Source organism: Urocitellus parryii, chromosome 1 (genome assembly GCF_045843805.1).
Source record: "Urocitellus parryii isolate mUroPar1 chromosome 1, mUroPar1.hap1, whole genome shotgun sequence".
Classification (NCBI taxonomy): domain Eukaryota; kingdom Metazoa; phylum Chordata; class Mammalia; order Rodentia; family Sciuridae; genus Urocitellus; species Urocitellus parryii.
This window is the reverse complement of record NC_135531.1, coordinates 76,727,994-76,746,447: the sequence shown is the minus strand read 5'-3', so window position 1 is coordinate 76,746,447 and position 18,454 is coordinate 76,727,994. Positions and strand designations below refer to the sequence as shown.

Genomic DNA, 18,454 nt, shown 5'->3' with positions numbered 1-18,454 from the left:
AATAATATCTGTGCATCAGTGGCCTAAAACAGTTGAAATTTGCAATAAATTACTGGGCGTCAGCTGACTTGGAAAAATGAAACCATCAAACAATAATTACCCCTCCAAATGGGTAGCAGAACATCAGAGCTGAAGAAGCATCAGAAGACAGGGTGTCTGTGGAATGAGATTACCAGAATGAAATGGTTCTCAGACATGGGGACTGATGATATTTGTTTTAGTCATGATGAAACTTGGTTAAAATTGCTTCTGAAAAATTATAAGTACTGGAACCTTTTGATAAAACTATCAAACTATCATTAGGGTAGGGGATTTGTCTGGTTTATTGCATTAGTTAACTTCTCAGATAAAAAGCTTCCCAAACTTGATTGTTACTGTAGGAGCACAATGTGCCTACAAACCTTGGAATTACAATACTGCTATCTAAAACCCCCACTGTTAAAACCCTTAATTTATGAGAATTTAAATGGAAAGAGAAGTACCTTTTTACTAAACTGTGTCATCTGGGTATTTTAAACAGATTTTTGGTGATAAACAACTGTTTAAAGTCAAGAGCTTTGTAAGGTTTTGAACAACCAATAAAAAAAAAAAAAGATTAAGAGTTAATCCTTGTGCTAACATCGTTTTTAAAAAGTTAGGCTATGAGATTACAGATAGATCTGTATTTCCTTCTCTCAGGGTACCAAGGGCATATCTTTCGTGTAAACAATGACTAGTCATAGGGGACTGATAAAGTTCATATCACAGGAAGCTTTGGGCTTGTCAGTATTCTCACATTGGTAATACAATAATGGGGATGCTTTTTACTCTAGCAACATTTTAATAGATAACTTTATTAGCAAAAGTGTGTTATGCTCCCTGGTCATGAAACATTTTAAAGATGATGATAAAGAAGTGCCTTTGATGCTGAGTAGAAAAGCTGACCTCGCCATAGGAAAAACGCTATGAAGTGTAAATCAACAAATGCATTTCATTGTCTAGAGTTTCATTTTATTCTCAGAGTATTTGTGCCCATTAATTAGATTTCTGAATTGTTGTGTTGGTTTCCTGCTTTTAATTTCTGCAAGTACTGAGCTTATTAAAAATCACAATTATGAACTTAGGAAGCAAAATAACTGTTATCATTTGATTCTTCTATCAAAATTGCCATACATATGCTACCAAGTAAAACTATAGGTTTAAGAAAAAATTACTCCTTTTGAATTAATTTTCAAGTCATCAGTTTTATTTAGTTTAAAATATCATGCCTTCTCCCTAAAAGATTTATAGAACTACACTGTCTTTTGAATAAAACATTAGTAAACAGTCTTTAATTTATCCTTAATCTAGTACATGAAGTTTCTAAAAGATACCAAGAAGAAATTAATAGAAAAATTAATTAATTTAGTGTTGACTTTTTGCTTGTGCCCCATGTGTTTTATGACCAACAACGTAAAGATTCACTACTATTAGGAATCCTTAGTCTTCAAACCATCATCTCTACAGATGAAAGATTTCTTGGAGTGTTTTGATGGAGGGCATTGAGAGAAGAAAAAAAAAAGTAGACATTTTTTGTATAATTTGTTGTTCACCATTTATTGATAATTACTTATGGGGAATAAATGTGATTTTTTATTCTTTCAGAAAATCTACTTATAGAGCAATAATTAGCTACATAATTGTGAGTGTATGTACATTCATGATGATGAAAGGGTAATTTGTATTGGAGAAAGACAAATGAACTTTTGACCCTCTGGGGAATATCCCAGGCTATCCACAAAACTTAGTATTTTCTTAGCACACTCTTTGAGACTCCGTAGGAGTTTTCTTTTCTAATAACAACCTTGGGGTCTTTCAGAGCCCGCTGAGGATATTCCACAACCTAAAAGATGTGGGATTTCTCCAGGTGAAAGTCATCAGAGCAGAAGGTTTGATGGCTGCTGATGTCACAGGTAAGAAAGGATGTAATTCTCCTATGGCACATGTGGGGCAGTATCCAAGAGCTACTCCACTGAATATTCCAACTCTTCATTTTACCTGAGTGGATTTCAGAGTAACTAATTTGAATATAAAAATTCAGGGTTGATCTTAACAAAGATTTTCCAACCTCATTAATTTTTTTTTCTTTTGGTGCTGGGGATCGAACCCAGGGCCTTGTGCACGCAAGGCAAGCACTCTACCAACTGAGCTATATCCCCAGCCCCACAACCCCATGATTTTTATACTTCTAATTTTTATACTAATTCTGTTTTTTAAAGGCAGGGTAATATATTAAAAATAAACAATAAAAGAAAAATAACTTTTGAATTGTTGCCCTCCCCAAAGTTGAATCAATGTATTATAAATAATTTTCCAGATATTGTCATTTTAGTATATTGAAGTAATGCTGAATTATCTTCTCTCAGAGAATATCGGCTTCCCCCATAACCAAATACTTGTAATTTACACATGCATGAAATCTGTTGCACAGGTCTCTAAGAAGTTTAGATGAGTAGTGCTTAATAATTACTATGGACTCTTGAATATTTATGTTGCTCCTTCAATCTCCTAGTTGTCCAAATTTCTTAACATATCCCATAGATCATTCTGGATCTAAACTAAACATCAGGATTGTTTAAAGTGTTTAACCATGGCATAGGCTTGCCAAAACATGGTGGCATATGCCTACCAACTACCTGGGAGACTGAGGAAGAAGGATTGAAAGATCAAGCCCAACCTTAGCCACTTAGTGAGACCATGTTTTACAAAAACAAAGGGGGGAGGACTGGGACTGTACCTCAGTGGTAGAGTACCCTGGGTTCAGTCCCAAGAACTCCCCTCTCCCAAAAAATAAATAAGAAAGAAAGGAAGGAAGGAAGGAAGGAAGGAAGGAAGGAAGGAAGGAAGGAAGGAAGGAAGAAAGAAAGAAAGAAAGAAAGAAAGAAAGAAAGAAAGAAAGAAAGAAAAACTTAGTCTTGTCTCTTAAAAATTTACTCATTTCGTTATAACTGTTTTCATGTTATATGTTTATTGCTAAATTTTATAAGGATATGGGTGGTGTTTATTCCATTGATTAAATTATTTATCTTGAGATGGACTGACTTGACTACTTTTAATACAAATTTCATGGTTTATGGAGAGTACCCACTTATTATTTGTGGAACTATACTTACCATTATGAATGATCAGCATGATAAGGTGCAAAAGATAACAGACTTATTTGAAAGAGAGAAGTATATTTTTCTTACCATCCAAGGGTCTGCAAATCATTGTGTCCTTTAGTAATTCATTCAACAAAATCAAAAACAAATTAAAAATAACTGCCTTCAAACTAAAGTAGTGTGTTTGGTCCAAAGAACAGTATTTTTAAGTTTTACTACTTGCATATTATCAAGTGACTATTTATTATATGATAAAGTAAAAATATCGGGAGTTTATAGTTTCTCTAAAGAAGTAATTATCAGCTCATTTGTGACTAAGAAGATAAATAAGAACTGTCAAAGTTTTTCAAACTAGGTGTAGCTAGAAACAGTGGGAGAAAGGATAGTTTGGAAATCTGTTTGCATGTAAGCTGACTTGACTCCTTGTGCTAAACAATTAGTGAATGTTAAGTTTATTCATTTTCTCTCTTATGAATTTTATTTCTGGTATGGTCACAATCAGATTAATCTGGGAAAACAATTTCTTATAGAAAAATTCAAGTGCCATTTACTTCAAACACTTAGCTACCTGTCCATTATTCAAGCTGAGTACTATTGTGTAGGTTTTTCTTCTCTTAGAAAGAAGCTGTCTTTGATTTTAAAACTTCATGAATATGCAAACTATGTTAACCTAGTTGGCCTGTATGCCACTATGGAAGTTAAAGTACATGTTCTTTCAAAGCTGGAAAAAATAGAGATATTTCTTTCCTAATGGCTCTATGTAAATCGATGTGAATAACAATAGCCTTTCCTCTAGGGATTCAATGAGACATGATTTTGATTTGATAAAATGAACATTAATTTGGGGAATACTAAATAACAAAGTCCCCATTTTTTTTCCTCCAGTTTTAGGGATATAAATCTAATGATTCTCATTCCGTGGTGACCTTATAATCTAATGGGCTCTGAATTGAACAAGAGAGATGTTGAACTATTCAGGGGCAAAAGGATAATTCAGTCTTTGACCTTGCTCACTCTTGGAACTTTTGTGGTTTATGACATTTGTGATGGTGGCAAAAAATTGAGAACCATGTATTTAAGTCAGAAATGTCTGAATGCACCACCAATTTTAAAAATAATCTTTTCTTCTGAAAAGATTGTGTATATGTGTGTGTGTATCCTGATGGCCCCATTTGTCAGTTAATTTGATGTACAAGTAAGCTCTGTCTGTAGTTTTATCTCTTATTCATTCAAAGAAGAACTTCAAAGATGTGATGTACATCTCAATGGTTAATAATAGTCAAGCTCTACACAATGTTAAGTAATAGTTTGAAAAGAGGGAATTCAATGAATAGTGCTGTCTTCAAATCTTCAAATAAGTATCCATTTATAAGTGTTTAGATGGAGAGGGGAGATGTTAAATCACGGATAATTTTCCGAGTTAAACCAAGAATATTTTCTGACTCAGAACAAATGAAGGTATTATTATAAGATATTTGGCTTCAGAGCACTTTTTTTCTAGACCATTCCAACAAGACAAACTTATATTTGACCAATTTTGCCCAATTTTTAAAATATTTTCAATGATCTGGACATAAAGTTAAACTTTCATTGTTTAAGCAAAAAAAAAATTTAATTTTCATATTCCATTGTTTAATGTGAGATTCTGTAATCTTTTAAGTAGCCATCAATCTTACTGAAGTCACAAAGAATTTTTCCCTTTCAAAATGTAAAATTTTTCTTTTGTTACAACACATTCATTGAGAAACATTGTGATACTGTATTAACTCTGTGTGAATAAAGAGCAATTGAGACTCTCTTTGAATGAGTGAGTATAAAGCACAAATTACTTTTTAATGAAACCCTCAATTCTTTCCCTTTCCACAAAAAGCCTATAGCCTTGTTCAGCTGAACACTACTACAGTAGGTCACTTCAGTTAAGCCCCTAATAAACTGTTGATAGTCGAGGGTAGTTTTTTCTTCCGTCTCAATAGCCCAGTGTTGGACAGTGCACTTCAAATCATTAAGGTTAATACAGATTTTAAAAAGAGATTAACTCTGGTGGTTAAGGCCTCAATTTACAACTCCCACACATACACATGCATTGAGCAGGGCACAAGAGTGGATTGAAATTTCAGTCAAATTGTGGGCAGCCTTTCACAGCCTGAGAAAGTGGTACTCGGGTTTGAAAAGTTGGTCTGCTAAATTCTTCGTGAGGGAAAAAGTTGGAGTAACAGAGAAATACCGCTCAGTACAACTTACTTACCTTTCAACTAACCATCGAAAAGGTTAATGTCTTTCTGCACTATCAAAGCAAAAAACCTAGAGACTGTCTGGCCCTGTGTTCACTGGGGAAGATTCTCTCCACTAAATCACATGTTCCTCAGAACTGGATGGATTGTGAGAATAGAAAGGACAATGAGGGAAAAAGGAATGGGGGTGGGGGGGTACTGGGAAATGGTTCATGTTGTAATTTGTCTTTTCTAGCTTCTAATTATTCTTTTCCTTGAGCAGGGCCTAATTTCTGCTTTCAACTGAACATTTCAAGTCTTCTAAATTGAGTGAGGCTTTCTTTGCAGAGTATTTAGACCTAGCCTATTGGTTCTTTCAAGTTCTAAGAGAAGAAAGAGAAAAGAGTTCTTCTCCTCAGCCCCTCCCTTTCATTTCCCCCTGGGTTTTTTTTTTTTTTTTTTTTTTTTTTTTTTTTGTGTGTGTGTGTGTGTGTTTGAGCTCCTAAGGAAGAGGTCATAACCTCCCCAGGGAGACGAGCAACTCAGTTTCAGGAACAGTAATATGGGAGAACTGTGAAACCCATCAAAAGATGCCCTACCTTTTCACTGTACTAAAAGGTACAATAATATAAAACTTTCCACACCAGGTGAATTGATCTCGCAAATTAATGCACCATCTCTTCCAGGAAACAATAGAGGAAAAGGAAAAGAAAAAGTGAGAGAGAGAGAAAGAATTTTACAATTAGTAGAATCTGTCACTGAAATTGTCCCATTAAATGAGAGTTGTTTTTTTTTCCCCTCCTAAAACAAGGCTATACACAAAGACTTGCAACACACCAACCCTGTTGTCTGGAAACCTACTAGTTATTAAGAGAGATGTTTACTACCCCTTTATTTGCATAGACTTTCCCCATGTTTTCCTTTTGGAAAACTGTCTTCATTGTTGGAAAATATTTAAGTAACAAAACAGCAGAAAAAGACATGCTACAGTTTTTTTTTTTTTTATCAGCTTTCGTGAGAGTCTTATTATCTTAAGAAATAACAGTTAGCAGCTCAGATTCATTAGCAGAGCTAAATTTAAGCCCCATTTGACAGGCTGCCTGGAAAACATTTTGTTTTGCTGTCTGTGGGCTTTAATTAAGATGTGTTCAATTTCAGTCCTCTTCAGTCTAGCTCCCACCCCCAACTTGCTGTGTCACAGACCGGCGATCAGACACTTTTAGATGGTCCGGCCCATGACTTTGACCTTCTGCGCAGTCCGGCGTTCCCTGGGGAACCGTTCAACTCATGAGGTCTGATTTCACACTTCCAGGATGCCTCAGCTCTCTTAACAATGACAGGGAGACAAAGCCCTTTAGAGCGGGCCGCATGGGGACTTGTTTAAATTGGAAACCAGAGAGGAGTCAAGGAACAAGGTTAGGGGCTACAGAATAGTGCTTTTAATAAAGAGCTCACAGCTCTGGCTCAGCTCAAAGAGGTCTACCTCTGTACAATTAATTGAGCCATTTATCTGGAGCATCTTAGGCCTCTACTTTCTCACAGAATTGCGTGGTAAATATCAGCTAAGAAGCAAATGAGATATGCATGAAATGAATTTTAACACTTTGATTACTGTGCCTCCAGTCTTCATTAAAAGTAAATTTATTTGTATTTCTGACCTCATTATCAGTAGGCTGCCTGCATTTTATTGGCTCCTGTGATTTCCAGCTTGAGTGTGTCATGAAGGTATATTTTATACAGAGATTGGGATTTATTATTCTTGGTATTTTCCCTGAACATTATGGGTCTATTCAGAGAAAGAAAATGAAAAGGCAGCTGTACAGAAAAAAGGCAAGTCTGCTCTTGGAAAGTTTTATATAAAGTTGGAGAAATACCAAGCACATACATATAACATAGACAAGATATTGTACTTTAAAAAAAATAACTTTTTGTGTGTTCCTCTAGCAAATCGCATAAGATATATACAATTGTTGCTTCAAGTGGCCTGCAGAATACAATTGCTCTATTGAAAGTAGTAGCTAAGTGCTTCTCTTATAGGATTATAGCAGATTGGATTTTTAATAACATGATCCTTCAATTGTCATTATCATATTTAATAATATGATGATGTCTGATAGATTTAGCCTTACATTTTATGATCCTTATTTAAAACCTGTGTTGGAAGAAGAGAAAATATATGGCCTTTACATTCTACATAGTTCCACTGAATGGACTATGTGAAAAATAGCATGAGTCCTCATATTTGTGAATTATCATGGATAACAAAAATTACCAAATAAAAGCGAGATATGTGCAGATACTCTTAATTTTTTAACTTTGTTATCTTAGTATCTTAAAATTATATTACTTGAAACAAAAATCCTAAGTGTTAACACAAAATATGGAAAATTTCCCAACCAAAAAATATGCTTTATTTCCATTATATAAGCCAATGTTTTCCCCATTTGCTTTGTAATAATTACACAGTAGGTTTTTAAGCAGCCTATGCACTCTGAGAAGACATTTTATCCCATTAATAATGCATCAAGAATATCTAACACCTGACACTCTTATCATAATATATCTAGTTTAGAAAACAATATTATATATAATACATGCATGATACATGTATTAATGCTCTATAAATTTCTTTCTTAAGAATGAGACTAAGCCAAAAATCACAAAGAGCAAATTTATTGCTCTTCTTTTATATCACTATAACTTACATAGAAATAAGTTTCCTCCTTTTAGTAATTGCATTTTAAAAGCTAATCATATTCTAGTTATAGAAATGCAAAAGTAATCTTCTAAACCAAATAGTCGATATCAAATATTTGTGAAAATGAGAATAAAAATTATAATTTAGCACAAGGGACGGTAAGGTCTGAGTCTGAACCAGTGTTTTAAAGGGAATTACAGAAATCATGTGTCATTCATATGCAGGTCACATGGTTAGAAGATACTGCTCTGGAAGAATAGGTGGGATGACAAAAGAGATTAATAATTGGGTTTGATATGCTCTAGAGGTGAAGGACTATGGGCTGAGAAAGTGGTAGTCCTACTATCAATGGGAAATGAGGGAAAGAGAAATACTATAAAATAATTAATCAGGTTCTGTGGAACTAAGATTACAAAATGATCCTTTGAGTAAAGAAATAGAGAATTGCTGATTTGGCTTGGAGGGGCTAGCTCCAGGATTTCACTCAGTGCTTAAAGAAATGCTTCGAGATGCTACAATCATTTTTTTTAAACGATTCTTTTTATTTCATTATATTACAATAGAGTTGTGTAAATAAGCAGCGTATTTCCTTGAACATTGGATCAGGGAAATTCTGATGCAAACAGAGATCTGCGTTTAAAAAGGATCTTAAAAAAGCTTATTACAGGAATATATAACAGTATAGTTAGAATCATAAATGACTGAACAGTAAGTATAAAGAATGATTAAAGGAGTGATGTCAGTGGGATGCTGAATAGAAGGATACAGGTCTCTGTCCTTGGTATAAATTGTTTACTGTATTTATTAATGGCTTTGAAGAGATAATTGACTTCTTTCTTATGAAATGTACTAGGAGGGCTAGTAAATTCTTTTATATGAGACTAAGAAATATTGTGTTTATGTATCAGTATTCTATATTTTATACATGTATAACACACATTAATATAAGGTATTATTAACTATATATGAACAACCATGTAATAATATGTAAATAGCATACATTACAGATGGATATGATATATTACAAATATATATTAGATCTATATACATAGATATAGATATATATATTACATCAGCCTAAATTAGTTTTATTCAATAAGACAAATGTTGAAAAGTATGACTCTCAAGACTCACATGGGTAAAAAACAAGATGACTTGCTTTAAGAGTAGAAAATATTAGAGATGGCTTTAGGTTTTAAGTTGAGTTTAAGTTTTATGAGAGTGAATTATATATACATCAATTTGTTACAATGAATAAAATGAAATATTTAGAATAATTCCTTATTTTAGACTTTTAAGACAATAGTGCAAGGGTAGGAATCCAGATATAAAAACTGCCCTTTAAAGAAAGACTAACCAGAATATATTTTCAGCTGGAATGTCTACTGTTTTAGAACCAAGTCAATTGAGAATAACTTGAGTATAATGATAATAATAACAATAATAATAGCAGTTAAAATTTATTAAGCCCTTGTCACATGAGAGATCTAACCCAGAGCTTGGTATAAAGATAATCACAACCAATCTCACAACAGTGTGAATAAATACTATGCCCACTTTATACATTTGAAAAAATGAAGTACAGATTAAATAACTTGTCCAGTCAGTACCCAAGCATGCATACACACACACACACACACACACACACACACACACCAACACACCAACTCATAAAATGCAGAGTAGGCATGCTGATCCAGATCCTTCCTCTAAAGCTACCAACTATCTTGTGTTGCAGAAAGGAAAGCATACATTGGGGGAATATAATTTCTTGCCAATTATCCAAAGATCAGTCATGAGAAAGGGTAATTATAGGAGTTGGCAATGGAAATAATGACCAAGGTTTGGATCCAAATTACTAGAAAATTTAACCAGAAGGGAATATGCTGTATCCCTAGCTGCAAGGGACTCTGGAAATGTCACTTAGGGCTTCATGGCCTCAGTATTTCAGGAAGAGACCTAGAAGGTAGTTAGAAGGGGTATTCAAAGCCATCCACAGTACCCAGCATAAAAGAGCAGGTAACAAACATTGATTACACACTGTCTGACAGGTGCTGCCACCTCACTTTATACCCATCATTTTATTTAGATTTTGAAATTACTTGAAATTACTACATAAGGAAAATCAAAGAATAGACAAAAGTCACAGTTACATAATTTTACATTCAAATAATGAAAACCTTTTCAGAATTTATAATTGCCAAAAAATAGATCAGAGTATTCCGGTAGAGGAGATGAGTTCTCCATCACTGGAACTATTAAAGCGGAATTTCATTCAGTGACCACCTGGTTGAAGTGGAGAGTCAATTCCTAGAAGGGTTTTTCAAACTGGCCTTCAGGCTTCCCCACAAGCCTTCAGATTCTGAGATGCTGCCGTAGGTGCCAAGATAAGCAACAGATTCCTGAGAGAGTTATTTTGTAGAAGAGAAATTAAAAGACAAAGACATCGTTCCAAAGGCAAAGACTTGACAGATGACATTTTTCAATTGCATTACCTTTGATTAATTAAGTATATATAAAACTTAAAAACCTAATAATACCTAATTTTTTAAGTCTAAAAGATTTTGTTTTATTGCAAAAGATCTCTACAGTTAATCAGTCTACTTTTACAAGAGTTAATTTGCAGCCTCATGTTTTTCTGCAAGAGAGTCTAATTAAATATTATAGGTCCTAAAGTTTCTAGGAAGGCTTGCAAAAATAAGGGAGCCTATACTCTTTTTATAATCATTTTAGACCAAACAACTTTTTTATCTAAGCTTACAACAAATCTCTTATAAATATTTTTGTTTTAAAATGAATTGAAGTGAAGATTTTTATGTTTTTACCATAATTTGTCTAAGCTCTTATGAGCTCAGTCATATTTTTCTCATGGATTTTCCTTATTTTATAGATCCTTTAGTCTTCCTCTCTTTCTTTTCTATTTTCTCATCAGTCTCATTTCACTTCCCATTCTTCTATCATGAATTTCAAGTTCCTCAGCATGTATCAAGATGGCTAAATTTTAGGGATCAAGAATGCATCTAGTTACACAGAATTCTACAAATATTATTTTGCATCTAGTTCTAGATTCCAAGTGAAATAACCCCATATTTACATTGGGCTTTATCTGTTTTCATTGCTCTTAGTGTTTATTCAGAGGTCCAGAAACCTCTGGGAATTCCCCAAGGCATTTTTTTGGAAAGTCAAAATCAAGATATTATTTGCATTTTTTACTCTCAAGAGTGTACAATGAAGTTTTTGAAAGGCTACCTAATGTTTGATCACTCCCATGTTACCATGACATCAACTTACTATTATTGTAATTTTTAGCGAATTAACAAGTTTTAAATGTTTTATAATTCCTAAAATGCTAAATTTTGATATTATCACACATAAATAAAACTCTTTGCTATCTTCAGTAATTTGTATGTGTTCCTAAGACAAAATGTGTACGCACTTGCTGTCAGGCAATGATGCTCACCTAGGGAGAAGACAGTGTTGCCTCTTGGTGTTTAAGAGACTTTTGAGAGAATTTTATCTGCCATAATGATTGTAGAGCACCAGTGGTATTTGGTATCTGGGGGTGGGGACATGGAATGCCTTTAAAAGCATCAGATAGGATTGGGGTGTAGCTCAGTGATAGAGCGCTTCCTAGCATGTGTGAGGCACTGGGTTCCATCCTCAGCACCACATAAATAGAAAGGAGTGGGGGTGGAGAGAGAGAGAGAGAGAGAGAGAGAGAGAGAGAGAGAGAGAGAGAAGGGAGTGAGGGAGGGAAAGGAAGGAAGGAAGGAAGGAAGGAAGGAAGGAAGGAAGGAAGGAAGGAGGGAAGGAAGGAAGGAAGGAATTATGTCCATCTACCTAAGAAATTTTAAAAAATCAGTCTTACATAATGAAAATTGCCTGACATTCAAAACTATATTAATAGATATTTATAGGTTAATTATGGGTTAATTCATTATGGGTTTCATAATTATCTAGATTGCCTCCTGAAATACTATTATTTAATCAGTCCTTGGGAATAGCTGCCATTCATGGTTTGCACAGTTGGCATTGCAGGTACTTCATGGTCTGGTTCCATCACTTCTCTGACGTCTTGTACCAATCTCCCATTGCTCACTGTGACCCAGTATCCAAGGCCCTGAGCACACCAGCTTTTGGTCTAGGGTATTTCCTCTTTCTGGATCACTTTTCTACACATATTCAATTGGCTACTACTTCACACCCTTCAGTTTTTTCCCAGCCCTTATCTTCTCAATGAGACCTACTCTAACCATGCAATTAAATCTATTCTGACCTTCCCCAAACCATTCAAACTTCTTATCCTACTCTTTGTTTCTTTTCCATTAACATGCTTTGCTCTCTAGCATATAATCCAGCCTACTTATTAGATTCAGTATTTATTCTCCATCTCTCCTCCCCTCTAAAGTAAATTCTAAGAAAGGGAAGACCTTTCTCTTTTTTTTTGTTCATATGGCCTGGCACATAATAGGCACTCACTAAATATTTGTTTAACAAATAAATGTTTGATTTTATCATAAGCAACTTTCTATCTAGTCTTCCTTTATAATAGAATTCAAGCATTATATTAAATTTTAAAATCATATAATGGTCAGTTTTATTTGTTTCAGGATAAGAAAGAGGACATTACAAAATTTTCAATACGAAAAAAAAAGATACAGTAGAGCTGTGACTTTCGAGGGTCAATTTTCTTGCCACAATGAAACCTGCTTTGTGACTCAGTGAGAAGAAAAATAAGCCTTATTATTTTCACTTTTGTTATTACTAAGTCCCAGAATCAGACCCAGTAAGGACCTAGTGAAGCATGTCAGTTAATGGTTAATGTGATTCCACCAATCAGATGTTGAAAATGTGTTTAGATCAGTCAATGAAAAAGACTAAGGTCAACGTTAGTTCTCCAGTGGTAAGAGGAGGATTGGAAGATGTCTTCAACACACATTGCTTTTTGTTCCAATGGACCCTATGGGATTCCCTCCACTCTAACATTGTTATATGCCATGATTGAAATTTCAGTTTGCAGAAAGGACAGATGGCAACCTCAATTATAATTTTATAAAAAGATTAAAATAGACTCACTTCAAACTGTGGAAACCAAAGAAATTAAACCAAAGAGCTTAATTTGTGCAAGGTAGGACCAAAATAAAAGGCCCCCGTGGGCACGAATTGCCTTCCACACCACTGAAAGCCTGTGTGTTTACAGAGACACAGCAACAAAGAGGTGATCACTGGGTTCCTTCCCACCCCCATAATTTTATAGCACATCACATCCGGCAAATGGCCTCATTTATCAGAAAATTGACCCAGTAAAGTCCACCACTGATGGATCAAGATTAACTCTCTATTCTTGGAGCAAGAATATAACTCAGTATTCTTTGAGTGACTTTAATGCCCAAACCAACAGTTTGAATAACCTGAAGTCATCCAATTGCCATAAAACAGTTAGCAAGTGAGTAGAGGTGATGCAGACTTTCCCACAGTTTTTTATATATGTGTCAGTGTTGCAACCTCAAAGAACAAGGGCCAAGAGTGAGAGAGAAGTAGCCAGTCAGTGAGTGAACCCTGTTTAATCCTCGGTGCTGTTTTGAAGGTTGCCAGAATAGATGCCCACTAGAGTCAACTCTAATGTTTGGTTTTATTCTCATAGGAATGCTTTTTCAACAAAAGCCTTCTTATGCTTTAAAATCTATTATAGACTCAGCTTTATGAGATAGAATCTGCTTCATAGTATAAGTTGAAATTTTCTTACTAGAAATCCATAGGAAAAAAAACTAGCCTCTAGTATTTAACTAGAAATACCTCAATACTAACAAAAGTTTTAAATATTTTATAGTGGTTATGTTACACATATCTAGGTTTTTTGTTATAGAGACCTTATCAAAGAGATTTCAATAAATACTCCTAATAATAAAACATTAAAGTGCACTTTTTATGTGGTTGTCCTTCTTTTCTAAAAATGCCAGTGATAGAGATGTACATTCACCATGGATCACAGGGTCACATCCTCTGGGACAGTCTCTACTTCCTTTTCCCTTTCCCATCCTGAAGTTACAGATGACATGTTTCTTTCTCATTGCTCCCTTTGAACTCTTCACTTACCTTTATTATAGCACTTACAACCCTGAATTATAATTGTGTATTTACATGTCTTTCATGTCTACTAAATTGTACATGCCTTGAGAGATAGCCTATGTCTTAATCATACTTGTAGGTCTAGGGTGAGCAGGGCAGACACTCAGTAGGTAATGAGTGCATCAAAAAAGCACTAGTATTACTCTCTAGAAAATTGTTAACATGGAAAATTGCCATTTTCTCAAGGAAGGCTAAAATTCTCTTCTAGCTGTCATGATGGTTAAAGTAAACAACTTCATAGTTCCAACCATCCAACACTGCTGAAATTTCTATCTTTCATGCAAACCAAAACCTCCAGTTTCTTGAATTGCTAGAAGAGGATTGGGTGCTTTATATTCAAAGGGATAGGGATTACGAGAGCCTGTTGGCACCCATATATCTACTGTAGCATTACAACAAAAAGGAGAGGAAGATCAGAAATTATATTATGTACTATGTTCTCATACATTTAGGCTCTTTAAATAGCCAAAAATGATCAGAAACAAAATACACTTCAACTTTGGATGTTGCCTTCATTCCTCCAACTTCCGACTGTATGATTTTGAACAAAAACATTTCAGGGCATTGTTTTGTATCACTCCCTGGATCTTTGCAGAATATGTACACTTTAGGGACTTCAACATTGCATCCCATAGACAATCCCACAACTCAGTACTCTCAGCAAGCAGAGCAGTGTAACACAGAGTCTAAAAGGAATGATAAAAAGATAAAAGGAAAGAATAATTAAGAGATAATTAATGGTTAGGTCCATCACTGGCATTTCTCTAAATTGTTTTTTTTTAAGTGGCAGATAATCAAGCCTGCAAAATTTAGAAACTGAAAAGCCAGTCATTTAGAAAAGTATTTAGCAAGCCAGATAAGCACATTAACTATGTGTAGCCACTTCTTTAAAATAAAACTAAAGTGTATGCTTTTTAATGGTAAGTTTACAGAATCTAATATTTACAGTTGAAATTGCTGCTAATTTTTAATTGCCCTTGATCACACAGTGGAAGGATACTTTCTAAATTAGTGAAAAGCAACCGTGTGTAAACACTTCATGTTGGCATCCATTACTTACACTGCCAAAAGATAACTTTTTAGAAATAAAACATGAATACAAAAGAAACATAAAATTCCTACTCTCTTCTTACCTAAATTTTCCTCTTTGTCAGATTCCAGAATTATCCAGTCTGAGCACCTTGTTGAATGCTTTTTATTCTTAAAAAGAAAGAGAGAGAAGATAGAAAAGAAAAAGAACTGGCTTAGCAGCACTCAATGAATTGTTTTCCATCTTTAGGGCATTTTAGATTGTTCAATATTGACATCTGCAAATCCTGTTGACAATATCTTCAAAATATGTCCAGAATCCGACCACTTTCTACCACTAGATTATCTCAATAGACTCCTGACTTTCTCCCTACCTCCTCCTGTGCCCTGCTGCTACCTTATTCTCAAATAACAGCCATCAGATCATATCAATCCTCAACTCAAATCCCCCCAACAGCATTTTCTCTCAGTTGGAGTGAAAGCCAAGTCCTTTCAAAGGCCTGCCACTCTCCTCCTACCTCTCTGTCACCTACCCACCACCTCATCCATTCCTCCAACCACACTGGCTCCTGGATATTCCTGGAAATGCCAGGGATAGCCACTTCTTTGGCCTTTCCAAGATCTGTTCCTCTGGCTAACCCAAGACTCATTCTTTCACCTTCTTTATTTCTTTGCCTGAATGTCACTTTCTCAGAGGTACCTTTCTTGTGGCCCTTTTGAAAAATTTATGTCTAAACCAGCACTCACCGTCACCTTTCATCATTATTTTTCTCTATAATATTTATCACCTAAAAAACCTAAAATTAGTCATTGCTTTCTTCTTCCATGTAAACTCCACAGGGACAGGCATTTTTAACAATTGTTTTATACACTGCTAAAGCTCTGATGCATAGAAAACTGTCTGGTACATGGTAAGCAGTAAATATTGATGGTTAAATATATGAATCTAGAATCAAAATAGCATGGCTTTTCCTATGTATGTGGCCTACCAACTACCATGATGGTTAATTAGGAAGATTTTGCCTAGACCTTTACAGTTAAGTATATTTCCAGAACTGTTTGAGCCTGCCTTTTCATGCTTGTACCAGAATTCTATGGGATGATGTACCAAATAAAACAGGTTGCAATATGTTTTAATGAAGAAAATATTCTTTTTTAAACACTATCTTCCATAGCGTATGTGTGAGCTGGAAGTGAGAGTGGTATAGGTAGGTAAAGGCAAGAACAATGAAGAAGTGGTGAGGTGGGGGTGGGGGTGGGGGGGATAATACAGATGCTAAGCCAGAAGTGAAATCTTCACCAGACCTTGAAGACTTCCAGTTCCCTGTTCTTTACTGAAAATTATTCCCAAGACTCCAAATTGAGAAGACTACCAAAATGTTAAACCATGCAATTATCCCAGGATATATGAGGCCACTGAACTTATACACACATATTGAATCTTTTTTTAAAATATAGAAATAACAAATTAAAAGTGAGTCAAAGTTTGTTCAGTTAATTTTAAGAACTACACTATACAAAGTAAATAACACTGCTGTATGGGAATACATACGTAGCTTATTTGTCACTGGTAGCTAATACATTTCTTCTCATTAAAATTTAATTGAAAATCTTCAATGATATTTAAGCTTTCTCACAAGTGTAAACTACTCTGAGTACCATTCACAATGCATTTAAAACAATTATTCTTTATCATTAAAGTTAATAATATGCACATTAACCTCTTATGTAGTCTAAATCAATATTGTAGTTTAAAAGATATGACCTCTGGACAGCTTTGTCTAAATATTGATTTCATTGTCATTTGTATAAGGTATCAAACAAATTACATGCTGCACTAATATCATTAATGCTGCCCCCATAGAGCCTCTGACTTTATGGGTTCTTATAACACGGGACATGACATTACAAAAATATTGAGAACATCACAAAACATAATTGCAGAAAGGATGAGATTTGACTGGCAGAGCAAAGTTGCTGTAAATAGATGATAGATAGAATCCTTTACTTTCGGCAAACAGAAAAAATACTGCTCTTAACATGCAGATTGGTTGTTGATGTAAGTTTCAAATGGCAGAATTTTTTTCTGCCTCAGAGGTTCTAATTTACTTCTTATGATTCCATAGATATCTCAGGAGAAAGTAACTCAGCCTTAGATTAAAATGTTGTAATTCTGCAATAATAGCAGTTTTCTCAAAATAAACTTGTTTAGAAATTTAGTTACAAGTTACTAGTCAATCAGATGAGTCGAAAAATATATGCATAAGATTGAAGGAGATGAACATTTCAAATGGTCTTTATAGAATTAAATAAAAGCTGATTTATGGATGGACATGCATCACATTCTCTCTCATTATAGTATTATTTTTGTAAAACAAATGCAAATTGAAATTTAAGCTATATAATTTGTTCTTTTTCACTTTTCCAGGTTCTAAATTGCTGTGAATCATTATGATTGCTAACATCATCTAGTACATCTAACTCTGTTTTGATGGGTTGTTTTATTTTTAAAATTTTACTTGACTTTTTGTTTACTATAAAACTTTTGGAAAATAAACATGGTCATGAACATGACATTGTAAATGATGGGTACAATTTATACTAAAAATGTCCACCTCAAATATCTTGTAGGTAAAAGTGACCCATTTTGTGTAGTAGAACTGAACAATGATAGACTGCTAACACATACCGTCTACAAAAATCTCAATCCTGAGTGGAACAAAGTCTTCACATTGTAAGTAACCATTACCTTGAGCTCATTTCAGAACTGTATGAAATATACTTCTGTATGTGTGTGTGTGTGTCTATTATTTGCTAATTCATAACTCAATGTATCTGACCTGTCTTTGCTAACAACTGGGAATTTCATGATTACCTTCCTGAGAATTGAGACCTGGGGAAAGAAGTATGGCATTTTTTGTTTTGTTCTGTTTTCACAGGCATCTTTTAAACTGAGTTCTTTATACGACTGTTTTTCATATGACTTCACTAAGGGTTTTGCTCTCATCAACAGAATCGCCATACTGCTTCTTCCTTTTATACTTTCTATTGAAATTCTTCCCAATCACATTGACACCAAGGAGGACAAAGCTCTATTTGTTCCATTGCTGAAATCAGCAAACAATCTGGTCACGAATTCGGCAGATGCTTTAGTTTTGGTTTGTTTCATTTTAGCACAATAAGAATATTAAGTATTGTCCCAGATACCAAAACACCCTTTGAGTTAATTTTCCTTTTGTTTTAAAAAGTTTGGAAATCTTTTCAATCAT

At 34.4% G+C, this 18,454-nt stretch overlaps 1 protein-coding gene across 4 annotated transcripts in view; it reads left to right on the top strand.

Annotated features, from left to right (window-relative positions):
* Positions 1-18,454, top strand: part of Mctp1 (multiple C2 and transmembrane domain containing 1) — a 516,302-nt gene that overhangs the window by 336,188 nt on the left and 161,660 nt on the right. For all 4 annotated transcript variants that reach the window (XM_077796266.1, XM_077796264.1, XM_077796263.1 and 1 more), the window contains 2 exons: positions 1,838-1,931; positions 17,817-17,919. In XM_077796266.1, the coding sequence (XP_077652392.1) occupies positions 1,838-1,931; positions 17,817-17,919 (197 nt within the window). The remainder of the gene's footprint in view (positions 1-1,837; positions 1,932-17,816; positions 17,920-18,454) is intronic.